This window comes from Lathyrus oleraceus, chromosome 6 (genome assembly GCF_024323335.1).
Source record: "Lathyrus oleraceus cultivar Zhongwan6 chromosome 6, CAAS_Psat_ZW6_1.0, whole genome shotgun sequence".
Lineage (NCBI taxonomy): Eukaryota > Viridiplantae > Streptophyta > Magnoliopsida > Fabales > Fabaceae > Lathyrus > Lathyrus oleraceus.
The window spans coordinates 306,181,890-306,196,251 of NC_066584.1; the positions used below are offsets into that span (position 1 = coordinate 306,181,890).

The 14,362-nt window shown below is 33.9% G+C and overlaps 1 protein-coding gene across 1 annotated transcript; it reads left to right on the top strand.

The window, feature by feature from the left end:
• The first annotated feature begins 3,083 nt into the window (after positions 1-3,083).
• Positions 3,084-4,670, top strand: LOC127097045 (AT-hook motif nuclear-localized protein 20). The gene has a single exon (XM_051035559.1). The coding sequence runs from the start codon at positions 3,811-3,813 to the stop codon at positions 4,402-4,404; it is 594 nt and encodes a 197-aa protein (XP_050891516.1). The 5' UTR covers positions 3,084-3,810; the 3' UTR covers positions 4,405-4,670.
• The last annotated feature ends 9,692 nt before the right edge of the window (positions 4,671-14,362 follow it).

Genomic DNA, 14,362 nt, shown 5'->3' on the forward strand with positions numbered 1-14,362 from the left:
TGTTGGTTTCCAATCACCTAAGCGCAGGAGAGCATGTTGGCCATTGGGAGAGAATCTTTGGAAGCTTTGGTGTTCTTGGATTTGGAAGTGGTAGCCATTTTTTGTGATCTTGAGTTTTTTTGAGAAGTTTTTAAAAGAAGAAGCTCTTAAGTGGAAGTTCAAACGATGTTGAAGGAAAAGAGAAGAAAACACAAAGGAAAAGGTATTTATAGTGAAGAAGAAAAATACTCTTCAGTCTTTACACTTGATAAATGGTGCGAAGTAGGTGGAACGTGGAACCTCCTTAGAGGAAGGTTCAAAACGATGTGATGCAAGCAACCATACTACCCTAAAAAATCGGAGCCATGATGATAAAAGTCATGGGATAGTGGAAGATGCATGTTTTAAAGGTGACGGTTGATGGAAAGGTCGTGATGACTATGACGTCAACTAACTAGATGAATAGTGTTAAAAAGGCCCATATCTCCTAGCCCGTCGAAAGAGGTCTTTTGGGGGGAAATTTGTTAGCATGAATTTTCGACAAGGGAAAATGCCTCAGCAAACAAGTCAAAGTTAAAGACATGTTGACTTTTTGATGACTTGTACGCAGTTTTGGGTCTCAGACAAGGAGAAATTGGGACTTTGTATTTTTTTGGAATGTTGTGGAAACCTTTCGACAGCGGAATTCTCGACAATAGCAAATGCGTCGAAGAAGCGGTTATTTGGGCGCGCAGATATCACATTCAAATATGGATAACTACTTTTGAGTTACATTCTGAAGGACACGTGGAGGAAATGCAAAGCGAAAGGGATGCAAGCTTCTACTTGGCGAGAGCTGAAGATCTGAACATTGAGAGTAGTTATTTCTTACTACTATATATAGGGATTGGATTTGTAGAATTACGGGTGTTCATTTCACTACATAATCTCACTTACACTTGAAGTATTGGCGCTGAGAGAAAAAAGTTTTCATTGAAAGAATGTATGAACCATGAAACACCAATTTTTACTTTAATGCAAAAGTCTTTTCTAGTACAATTACTTTCGTTTACACATCATTCATCATTTTCTTTTTTGCTTTACTGCAACAATTTGCCTTATTTCCGTTGAGATTATATTTTCATGCTTTCACTACAACTATTTCACCTAGTCGAAATAGCGTCTTTTCCTATAAGAAAATTACAAGTTAAGAACTTTAGCATTGTGTCCTAGGTTTCATTAGTCAACCATGTTTGTAATCTTTAATTAAGAGACTAGCGGTTGTTTACGAAATGTTAGGGTAAACAATAACATTTTGATTATTCTACACCTATGAAAAATTTGGTTAATGTTGCATAAAAAAACTTATATATACCTTTATAAAATGGTCATTTATTTAAAATATTAAAAAATTAGATAAAGAGAGAATAATAAATATATGAGAATAGAATATAAAAAAATATAATATTGTATTAGTAATTTGAATAATAAAATTATATAATATTGTATGAAGATATTTTTTTTTTTAAAATAACTTAATTATAATTTGAATCGGAAGGTTCAACCCTAAATCCTTTATCTTAATTTTGGATGTACTAGCATCCAAGAGTTAGAATCAAGCTCAATATTTTTTGCAAATGATATAATTTTACTTTGAGAGACAAAGAAAGATTTAAATGAGAGGTTGGAGACTTTAAGACAAGCTTTAAAAACACGTGGTTTTCTCCTAAACATAAGACATAGTATATGAAGTGTAAGTTCAACAAAAGAAGAAGTGTTTCTAACTTAGAGGTGAAAGTTGGAGACCTTATCATCCCTCAAGCCAGATAGTTTAAATAGCTTGAGTCTATAATACAAAATGATGGAGAAAAAGAAAAAGATGTAGACCATCGAACTCAAGCTGGGTGGTTGAAATGAAAGAGGACTATGGTACAACCTGTGAGGTTGTACGAGACACAATGTTAGACAATTACAAATCAACACGAAAATAAAGTAGGTGTTGTAAAGATAATGATGTTGTGTTGGATGTGTGGTAACACTAGACATGATATGATTAAAAATGAAAAACATATTAAAAAGTGTGGGGTATCACATATAGTAAAGAAGATTGTGGAAAATAGACTTAGGTGATTTTGGCATAGAGAGAATATATATATATATATATATATATATATATATATATAATATATATATATTATATATATATATATATATATATATATATATATATATATATATATATATATTTTTTTTTTTTTTTTTTCATGTAAGAAAAGTAGATTAGATAAAGAGAAGTCAAACAATTAGAGGTAGGAAAATCTAAAATAAACTATAAGAGAAGTTATTAAGAATGATTTTGAGATTACTTATTTGGATAAAAATATGGTACTGAATACAACATTATAATAAAAGTTAATTTACGTAGTCGACTCCATCTTTTGGAATAAGACTTGATTATTGTTTGTTAATTAAACGATAAAAATTGTTGCTTTAAATTGCGATAGTTTCTCAAACAACATCCAATAATAATTTGTACTTTCCACTAATATTTAGAGATATATTATGGTGTGTAGTGGCACACTCTTGAAGGGTGATAAAATAGGTCCGACCAGTCATCATGACATTAATCTATCATATTTTTCGGCTTGAATCAAGAATTTTAGCGCAACTTTTTCATTTTTCTTGTTTGGCTCCATTTTTTAGCATGTTTTAAAAAACACAAGTCTAAAAAAGACAGATATAACTTTTTTTTTATTAAGAGTGGTATGATTTGCCCAACTCACACTATTTATCTTTTTACACCCGTTTTGCTACCCTTATTCTTGTGTTATGAAATAAAATTTATAAAAGTCCAATATTAGTTTGCATCTCAACAACCACAACCATATATATGACTCAACTTAAATTTAAAACCATTATAAAAATAATAAGGTAAGAAAACAAGTATTTTAGCTCCCTATGTCAACAACAACACAGCTCACACCAACATTAAAGAAACCAATATATTCAAAAACACTTCTCCTGTCCTTAATTTGTCCTCCTCAAACAGTCACTTTCCTGTTCTTCTCTAATTACATTATAATAACACACATATCCGCTTGTCTGTCTTTTATTTTTTGTTTAGTTTTTGTGTTTTCTCTTTGTACTTGAGTTGATTCTTTGAAAGGTATCGCATCTCTTTTATCTTGTAGCCAATATAATAAACAAAACAAAACAAATAAATTAACATAAAATAGACAGTTTTTATTTTTATCAAACCCTTTACTTGATTCCCATTCAGTAATTGCATCTAATTCCCTCTCTTTCTTTTACCCTATCATCATCCATTAGAGTAAGTTAGTGAGTGAGCATCATATGTTAGGTCATCATAAACATATACCTATCTTTTTTCTTTCTTTTCAGCTCTATGAGTGAGTTTGACTTTATTTTTAACCCTTGATTATTCCTATATCTCATGGATCACAACAATTGAAATGAAATGAAACTAAACTAATCAAATTTTCAATTTGGTTTCTCAATTCTCAACATCATCAACAATCTATAAAATTCAGAAATACTATAGCAGCAGTTCTGGCTAATCCTTGGTGGACAATTCAAGGAGGGTTATCTGGTGTTGACCCAGGAACCCATTCACCTACTGGCTTTAACAAACTTCACAACACAAACCTTACAATCAACGAGAATCGCGATGAGGAAGAAGAGGACGACGATGACAACAGAGATGAACCGAGAGAAGGCGCGGTTGATGTTGGAAACCGGAGACCAAGAGGAAGACCACCTGGATCCAAGAACAGACCGAAACCTCCGATATTTGTAACAAGAGATAGTCCTAATGCTTTGAAGAGCCATGTCATGGAGGTTGCTGGTGGAGCCGACATAGCAGAAAGTGTAGCGCAATTTGCAAGGAGGCGTCAACGGGGTGTTTGTGTTCTCAGTGGAAGTGGCTCGGTGGCTAATGTTACTCTTAGACAACCTTCAGCTCCTGGGGCTGTTGTAGCACTTCATGGTAGGTTTGAGATCTTGTCCTTAACGGGAACGTTTCTACCTGGTCCTGCTCCGCCAGGTTCAACTGGTCTTACAGTGTACCTGGCTGGAGGACAGGGCCAGGTAGTCGGAGGTTGTGTTGTTGGAGCTCTTGTTGCAGTTGGGCCTGTTATGCTTATTTCCGCTACTTTTACTAACGCGACTTATGAGAGGCTTCCGCTAGAAGATTCTGATAATGATAATGACAATAACAATGAAGGGCCTAGTTCTGCCGCCACCATGCAAGGAGGGTTAGGTGGATCTCCTCCGCCTGGAATCGCTCATCAGTTGCAAGGTGGGATTCCAGATCCATCCTCTATGCCTTTGTATAATTTGCCACCAAATTTGTTGCCTAATAATGGAGGGCAGATGGGACATGAGGCCCTTGCTTGGGCTGCTGCTCATGGAAGGCCACCTTATTAAGTTGTGAATTTTCCGTAATTTGGAGAGGTAGAGATCATATATCTGAAATGAAATTTAGATCTGTGAATTTGTTATCTTGTATTTTGAATGATAGGCTTTGGAAAACGTTAGAGAGGTGCTGAATTTAAGAAATTGTGAAGAAGAATGAAGCATGCTTCTTAGTAATAGTGATGTGTATATGGATTATGAACTTCTTTTTCTTTTTATTTCTCTTTTGCTTCTGTGTTTTGAATAAAAAATGATGACTGTGAGTGTCTTTTTATGTAGGAATTTCATGGCTTTAGTTTAAATATGATGAAAGAGGTTGATGATTATACTTCATTGTTATTCCATTTAGCTTTTGTTATATGCGGTGCTTATACTTGAGTTAAACATTAGCAACTTCTGACATATCCATTTACCCTTTTTATGAGTATGATATGGGAATAAGAGAAAGAAATCAGTATTGCATATGCATGTTGCAGTTAGGGTTTGTGAACAAAAACTTTTTCTACATCTGGACATTCATTACTGCAGTGAACTTATAGTGCTACTGCTCAAATCTCATTGTTCCTCTAAAGGTTGGGTTATGTGATATTTTACTGAATTAAAATTTATTGAAAGTCTTTAAATTTGACATTGGATCAGATCTCTATTTGACATGTGATTGTTAAAGAATTATTCTAGTATAAACCTCTCAAAAAATAGTTTAAGAATAGATCATTAAACATTTTATTATATATAAATGAGTTAGTAATAGATTATAGATATATGGAATTTATATTTAATAAAGATATTCATGTCAATGACTATTATATTGATATTTGGAACATGCCAATGACTCTATTATATTGATATTTGGAAAATGCTAACAAGTGTGTTTTGTTAGATAATATGAAATATTCTATTTATGTTTTTTTTTTTATTATTAACATTGTATGTAGAATATGTTTCGATCCTCCTTGAATTATTTGTCTCTTCTGTTTTAAGTTCACAAAACAAAGTTTGGAGTGTTTTTATTTTGATTTTTTTAATGAGAAATTTTAGTATATAAAAAATCTCTCGTTAAATCGATAAATTGTTCTCGGCATATCGTCTCCAACTTTTGTGTGCAAGAATCGAGATTGAATATGTATGGCTTCGGTTGATTCTAACACCGTTGGTTTTACTCCCTTCCTCCCTCCGTTCTTTTTTAAGTGTCGTTTTTGTAAAAAAAATTATCTTTTTTTAATTGTCGTTTTCAAAGTTCAAAATAGTAATGATTATAGTTTTGTCAAAATTACCCCTAACTATTTATTATGGAGAGAGAAAAAAGTATATCGACATAATTGAACGTTAGGGGTATTATAGGAAAAAGAAAAATCATAGTTTGAAAATAACAACAATGATTAGTTTTCTTTGCATGGGTATAAAGTAAAAAAAAAATTACAATTAAAAAGGAACAGAGAGAGTAGTATTGATCATGCATACTCTCTCTCTCGCTCAAGATGTTACATCATGCGTGTAACATCAGGACTTTTTCAGCCGGCCTTGATGGATGTTATTCTTATTGTATTTTTTGGTTGTGTTTCAATCAAATATGTTGTTATCTTTTAGTAGTGTATTGTGTATTTATTAGATTTGTTCAGCGGATTAAAATGATTAACTCAAATCAATTAGAGATTTGAATTTGAATTCAAAATTTAAATAAATTTTTTTTTGGAGGTTGTTGCAAAACAAATAAAAATTGAATCCTTTGCAAATCGGGACGAAATCATATCTTTTGTCCATTGGAGAAAATCTCAAAAGATTGCATTTCTATTTAAAGAGATTCAAACCTAACGTTTAAAGTCCGCAACTATTGAAAATTCTTGTGTTAGGATTTATATTTTGAGTCTTTATTTGTGTAGTTGTGTGTGCACCACTCTAGCACCTACATTCATATCTAAAGACATTGAGTTTGATTTATTAGTTGAGTTGTAACTCAATATTCAATATTTTTATTATTGTAGTGATCACTAGGGTTAGTGATTGAGAAAAAGTGAGAGGGGTTCTCATATTTAGGAGGAGTTTTAAATAAAAATACATAGGTGAAATTAAGAAAATGGAAATTGAACATGGGATTGTTCATCTAATACTCTGTACTAATTCTTTTGAAGAGTAGATTTCCTTTCTTAGGTTGGAAGCCCTCAAGACGTAGGTGTTGTTTGTGCTGAAATTGGTTAACAATTTTTGGTGTTCTTTTATTGCTTTATGATTTATCATCTTGCTTTATATTATCTGTAATTCTGGTTTAAGATGTTGAACAAATTGGCTTACGCATCTGGTCCAATATCTCTCCCCTTAAGAACATAATCTCTCTCTCTCTCTCTCTATATATATATATATATATATATATATATATATAATATATATATAATATATTAATATATATATATATATATATATATATATATATATATATATATATATATATATATATATATATATATATATATATATATATATATTATGATTTGGTTTGATTCAGTTTGATTTAGTTTATTTTGGTATTTTTGGTTCAATTTGGTTAGCTATGATTTGATTTGGTTCAAATTGATTGGTTCGATTTCGAACGATTCTGTTTGGTTTGATTTGGGTAGGATTAGATTACATCAATTTGATTTTGTATGATTTGATTTGGTTCAAATTGATACGATTTGATTTGGATTGTTTAGGTTTGGATTTATTTGGGTTGGATTGTATTAGTTCTATTTGATCTGATTTGATTTAGCTATTTTTAATATGCATAGTTTAAATTGATCCAGTTTGGTTTGATTTGGTATGATTGATTTGGTTCAAATTGATATGGATGGTTTTAAATTAAATATGTTTGGTTTGATCTGAATTGGATTAGAATGAATTTGTTCGATTTGATATTATTTGATTCAGTTTGATTTGATTCAAATTAATTTGGTTTAATTTGACTTGTTGATTTGATTTGGTCTCTCTCTTTGAACGTTCATCCACTCTCGATTAGATCTCTCTTTAACTTCTTCAACTACTTCTTCTCTTTTTAGTTGTTTCTCTTCTCTATTATGGTTCTTCTTATTAGTTGTTTTTTCTATTGGTTATGATATTAGTTAGTTTGGCTTGATGGTTTATTTTTAAGGTTAATTTTTAGCAAATTTATAGTTTAACAAACTTTAGCTTAAATGGGAGTGGGTTAGAGTTTTAAATTTATACGGTTTATTATTGAGTATGTTTTTTTTTATTTAACAAACTCAAACATTCATGTTAATGTAATGTGAGTTTGAGAGGAGATGTTATATAATAGGAGATGTATTTTTTGTTATAGTTGAGTTAAATGTAGTTTAGTCTATTTATATTTTACTATATATTCTCTTTCACTACGCCAAATAAGGGAAAAGAGGGTGCTTATTTTGGCCTATAAGAGCGCTTTTAAGCGCCCTCTAAAGTGGCGTTGGCATAGGTAAAGACAGCGCTTTGTTTTCCTGGAGAAAGCGCTGTCTAAAGTGGCCACATTATAGTGCGCTTTCAGAAAAAAGCGCCCTCTGGAGTGGTCCATAAAGGGACACCTTAGAGGGCGCTTTCTGGAAAAAGCGCCCTCTAAAGTTGTCAATGTAAAGTGTTTAGAGGGCGCTTTCAGGAAAAAGCGCCCTCTAAAGTTGTCAATGTAAAGTGTTTAGAGGGCGCTTTCAGGAAAAAGCGCCCTCTAAAGTTGTCAATGTAAAGTGTTTAGAGGGCGCTTTCTGGACAAAGCGCCCTCTAAAGTGTTAGTTATTTTAAAAAAAAATTGTTTGAAAAACAGTGGATATTTAATTGGTAACCTGTTCGCATGCTGCAAAAGTGTAAAATTCATATTGATTTCATCCTTTAATCCAATGTTATACACCATTAATCCATTGATATATACAACATGAATCCATTTATATACAACATTAATCCTCCATATATACAACATTAATATATGATTCTTTGATCAACAATATACAACAACATATTCATGATTTAGTAAAAGTACAACAACAATATACACTATTAGTCTCGAAAGATCCATAGCAACCAACACCCAGTGACCACTGTATCCAAAAGCTGTCTAGTAGTTCTAACCAATACTAAACAAAATAACGCCCATCCACCCATGATGAATAATAGCAAGTGTGCATAATAGGCAGAAGGAACTGCATACAAGATAACATTTTTGTTAAACTAAAGTTTTGTATAGCCTAAAACAAAAACAAGCAAAGGGAATCGAGTAACAAACCTATTGAGACAGATCGAGTACACCTCGCATAACTGAATGGAAAAAAATAGTATCAGAAGGCTTCTAAAATTAAATGAAAACAGTACAAGTTTAGAAAACATTAATTAAGATTAAAAAAGCAAATCATATCATTACGTGTAGCACAAGTTATTGGTCAAACTCTGTAGCTGTCTGCAGTGAATTTATTTTCATCATACAACACATGATAATGCGTTGGTCGACTAGTCCCCTGCAAAAAGAACACGTCCAAATGCAAATAACACAGAACTGTCAAAAGGCGATTGAGCAACAAATAGTAAACAATGGCATAAAGTTAAATGACATAGCTAATATTACCTGAATTCCTGCATGGCTGTTAAGGTAAAAATCAAATTCCCTAGGGTGACAAATGCTGGTGTCTACCACGGTTCCTTTGACAATTTAGAACAACAAAATCAGCAAAAAGTGATAAATTCAAATGATAATATATACCAGCTGCATTGAGAAATATATTGAAAAAACCTGGCATAATATTTCCACTTCTATCGGTCTCTTTGGGGTTGACAGGAAAGAGACGGGTGTGATGTCTCTTTGGACCACTACAAAAGTAACTTTAGGTAGATACCCATCCTCTATTGAGACACAAGCCTGATGAAAAAAAATTAGTTGGTCTTCAGCACTCCAATGTACTTCAAATTTTACACCCTTGTCTCTTGCACGAATGATTGACTTCATAATAGCCATTTTACCTGTAATAAAGAAAACAATTAAAATCAGATGACAAATGTAAAAACAATTAAAATCATAAAAGTCATTTTACCTGTAATAAAGAAAACAATTAAATCATTTGACCTGTACCTTTTTCACTAAGTTCTCTTTCTTTTCTTGGTTGGAATATGTTCTACATGTCTCTTAACAACACGGACGGTTGGATTGATCCAAATACCCTCATTATGATCATTTCTAATATATGAATCATTTGATATAATATTCTCATCTTGATCATTTCTGGTAAACGATTCAATCTCAACATCAATATCACCTTGATCTCCAGTGTTTTCATCAATTACTTTGTTGGAAAAAAGAACTATAGACCATTTCGTACTTTTCGGATCATTGACATAGAACACTTGTCTAGCTTGAGAGGCTAGAATAAAAGACTCATCTTTGTATCCCACCCTATTAAGATCCACTTGCAAAAATCCTGACTTATCCATTCGAATCCCGTTATTATTTTCAACCCACTTGCAACCAAATATAGGAATCTGAAACTTCTCATAATCAAACACCCAAATGCGCTCGATAACACCAAAATACGACAGATTTGCAAATTTGGGGTCTAAGTCCTTCACACTTGATATGTGCATTGCTTCAGCTACCACGGTGACACCACTATTCTGCATAGTACTTTTATCATCTTGTTCTTTGGTATAAAATGTGTATCCATTAATCGCGTATGCGCTATAAGAAAAAACATGGAAACTTGGACCATATGCTAAGCATCTCAACCTTTCTGTTATTGAAGCGGGATCTGAATAATACTTTGAATAAATATGATCCTTAAACCAAGGTATAAAACATCGATTGTGCTCTCGTACTATCCAATTTTCATTTCTATTGGGATTTAAACCTCGGAGAACATCCTTGTGAATTTCAACATACGGCTCATCCTCATTCTCATTGTGCAGAACATACAAATGCACTTGATCCCGTTCGACCCTTGATACTGCCACGATTTTATTCCCAATTAGATTTTTTCCTTCTTTCTTTTCGACAAGCTGAGACTTGGGGAGTCCGATTGACTGAACATTAGACAAATATTCAGTACAAAACTCAATCGCTTCTTCAACAATGTATCTTTCAACCATACAACCTTCTGGTCGACTTCGGTTCTTCACGTACCCTTTTAATATTTTCATATAACGTTCAACAGGGTACATCCATCTCATATAAGCTGGTCCACACAATTGTGTCTCTTTCACAAGATGAACAACTAGATGTACCATTATGTCAAAAAATGATGGAGGAAAAAACATTTCAAGCTCACACAAAGTAATAACGATTTCTTTTTGCAACATTGGTAAGATCGCAGGATTGATCACCTTACTGCAAATTGACTTGAAGAAAGAACACAACTTAGTTATAGAGCTTCTTACTTTTTCTGGAAGAATAGAACCTATACCTATTGGGAGAAAATGTTCCATTATAACATGGCAATCATGGGTCTTTAAACTCTTTAACTTGAGGTCTTTCATAGACACAAGTCTTCTAATATCTGAAGAGTACCCTTCTGGAACTTTAACTTCACTTAGAAACTTACACAATGTTTTTTTCTCCTTTCTAGATAGAGTATAAGCAGCAGGAGGTAGATATGTTCGTTTTCCTTTCTTCAAGGGTCCTAATTCAGTTCTTATTCCCATCGCTATCAAGTCCTTTCTTGCCTTAAGGCCATCCTTAGACTTTCCTTGTATATTGAGTAACGTGCCAATAACACTTTCAAATACATTTTTTTCAATATGCATAACATCAAGAAAATGTCTCACATACAAGGACTTCCAATACGGCAATTCAAAAAAAACTGACCTCTTCTTCCACCCACTTTTGACAAGTGTGTGGGCAAAAGGCTTGCCAAACTGAGTATCCAAATCTTTCACCTTTTCAAAAATTTGATCACCCGTCAATATAGGTGGAGCTCTGCCTTGTTCTGTCTCTCCATTGAACGCCTTTCTCCATCCACGGTAGTGATGATTTGAATTTAAGAATCTCCGATGACCGAGAAAGACATTCTTCTGACCAAACTCCAAGCGCTTCCAATCTGTTTTATCTTCACAAATAGGACACGCACATTGACCTTTTATGCTATACCCTGATAGATTTCCGTATGCTGGAAAATCATTAATTGTGCCAAACAACATCGCCCTCAAGTTGAAACTTTCTTTCCTATATCCATCATAAACCTCCACACCGGTCTCCACAAAATCTTTAAATCTTCGATTAAGGGCTTCAAGTACACGTCTATGTCATTCCCTGGTTGTTTAGGTCCAGAAATCAACATAGACAACATCATGTACTTACGCTTCATACATAGCCATGGAGGTAGGTTATAAATCATAATAATCACAGGCCATGTACTGTGTGAGATACTCTGGATACCGTGTGGGCTCATTCCATCAGTAGATAATGCCAAGCGAAGGTTTCTTGATTCTTCTCCAAATTCAGGATAATCATTATCAATTTTCAACCACTGTGGTGAATCTGCCGGATGTCGATACTTTCCATCTATAATTCTTTCATCTGCATGCCAGGTCAAGTGTCTTGAATCGGTTTCACTACGAAACATGCGTCTAAATCTCGGAATAACAGGAAAATACCACAAGACTTTTGCTGGAGACAACTTGTTCTTATATCGCGAGACACCGCATTTAGGACACTCATTTAATGATGCATACTCATTTCGAAACAAAACGCAATCGTTTGGACATGCATGCATCTAATCATAGCTCATGCCAATAGAGCACAACATCTTTTTGGTATCATATGTTCGATTGGGAAGAACATTATCCTCAGGAAGCATATCTTTCAAAAGGGCTAATAACTCTGTGAAACTTTTATCCGACCACCCATTGCCCGCCTTTAAGTTGTACAACTTTAATACCGCAGACAATCTTGTGAATTTAGTGCAACCATCATACAAAGGTTTCTCTGCATCACTTACCAACCTCTCAAACATTTCGGGACAATCCTTAAGATCTCCTTCAAGTTCTTCTGCAATCTCTTCAACTCGATCACAATCGTATGTATCTGCGCCACTATAGTTTGAGGCATAGGTCGTACTATCCCCCGGTTCAACATTATCGTTACTTTTCTCACCATGCAAATTCCAACATGTATAACTTCAATCAATTCCATGCCTCATTAGATGCGATGTCAACTGAACTGCGTCAACCCGTTTCCCATAACAACAACCCAAGCAAGGACATATCATTCTACTGGGGTCTTCGGCGTGCGCAACGGCAAACTTAACGAATTCTGATACCCCATTCTCGTACTCTCTCGACAATCGATTGGAAGACATCCATGTATTATCCATTACTAATTAGAATAAACAAAAAACAATTTCAGAAGAGTTCAAACACATTCAGACCTAGGTTTCTAATGATACTGGTGTTGACACAAAATCATATGTTCATAGGTCGTATAACCCTAACTACTGGGTAATGTAGTCCCATTGCATGCGCTATCATGGTCACTAAAAACCAACCGTCAATTTCCTATTGCATCCGCTATCATGGTCGAAACAAACGTAGAAGGAGGAAACGCGCAGTAATAAGGTAAAACAGAAATTGGGCAAAGCTAAAACAAAGCAATAACATAAAACAGAAATTCGGAAAAGCGTGTACCTTTGATTGGTAGAAGGAGGAAACGCGCATGTAGATCTAACAGAGGTGGAAGGAAAACGCCTCAGAACCCTAACGTGAAAAAGAACGAAAATAACAGATAGTGAAATAACAAAACGCGCAGTATGTTATAATTTTAATGTTTACTAAAGGGGACATTAGAGGGCGCTTGTGGAAAAAAAGCGTCCTCTAAAGGGGGCCTAAGAGGGCGCTTATGAAAGCGCTCTCTAAGGCTTTCCAGAAACGCTTTATAAGCTGGAAATGCACATGGACTTATAACAGCGCTTTATTAAAAGCGCCCTCTAAGGGTAACCTTAGAGGGCGCTTTCTAAAAAGCGCCATGTATTGTTGTCCCTCTTTCTCCTCCTTATTTTTTCGTTTCACCTTAGAGGGCGCTTGTGGAAAAAAAACGCCCTCTAAAGGGGGCCTAAGAGGGCGCTTATGAAAGCGCTCTCTAAGGCTTTCCAGAAGCGCTTTATAAGCTGGAAATGCACATGGACTTATAACAGCGCTTTATTAAAAGCGCCCTCTAAGGGTAACCTTAGAGGGCGCTTTCTAAAAAGCGCCATGTATTGTTGTCCCTCTATCTCCTCCTTATTTTTTCGCTTCACCTTAGAGGGCGCTTTATTACAAAAGCGCCCTCTAAAGTGTGCTGTCTATTGCTCCTTATTTTTCGCTTCACTTTAGAGGGCGCTTTTGTAATAAAGCGCCCTCTAAGGTGCGCTGTCTATTCCAGTTTTTGGCGTAGTGTTTGTACCTCTTATTTTCATAATATATGTTATTTATATTATCGAAAACTCGAATCTCTTCCTTTTCCCCCTACTTTGTTATCTCTGTTGGTAACATCTTTAAGGCACTTGTTAAAAAACTTAAAATTGAAATTTCATCATAAAAATTGTGCATTTAATATCTTATAATTTTAAAAGTTGAGATTTCTTGATAAAACCTATCATTTATTTTCTCTCTCAACTTCTTAACAATTTTTCTAAGGACACTTGTTAGCACGCCATTTAATTTTTATACTATAATCTACATTTAGATTAAAGATTTATAATTTTGTTGGTACATAGATAAAATAAAGATTTTTAATTTACTTTGGAGTTTCTTTGGATATTTCTTTTAACAGTAAAGTAGAAATCAAATATAAATAAAAGAAAGAAATCAAAAAGATACTCAATATACAACAATAACAAAGAGCACGAGAAGTGTTCAAAATGGTCACCTTGGTTAGCAATCATAGCAGGAGCGACAAAGAAAAAAAAGGAAATAAATCGCCACCAAAGAGAATTAAAAGTAAAACACCAACTACCACCACCCTAACAACCTGGATAAACTATCATGAGGCATCCGACACAAA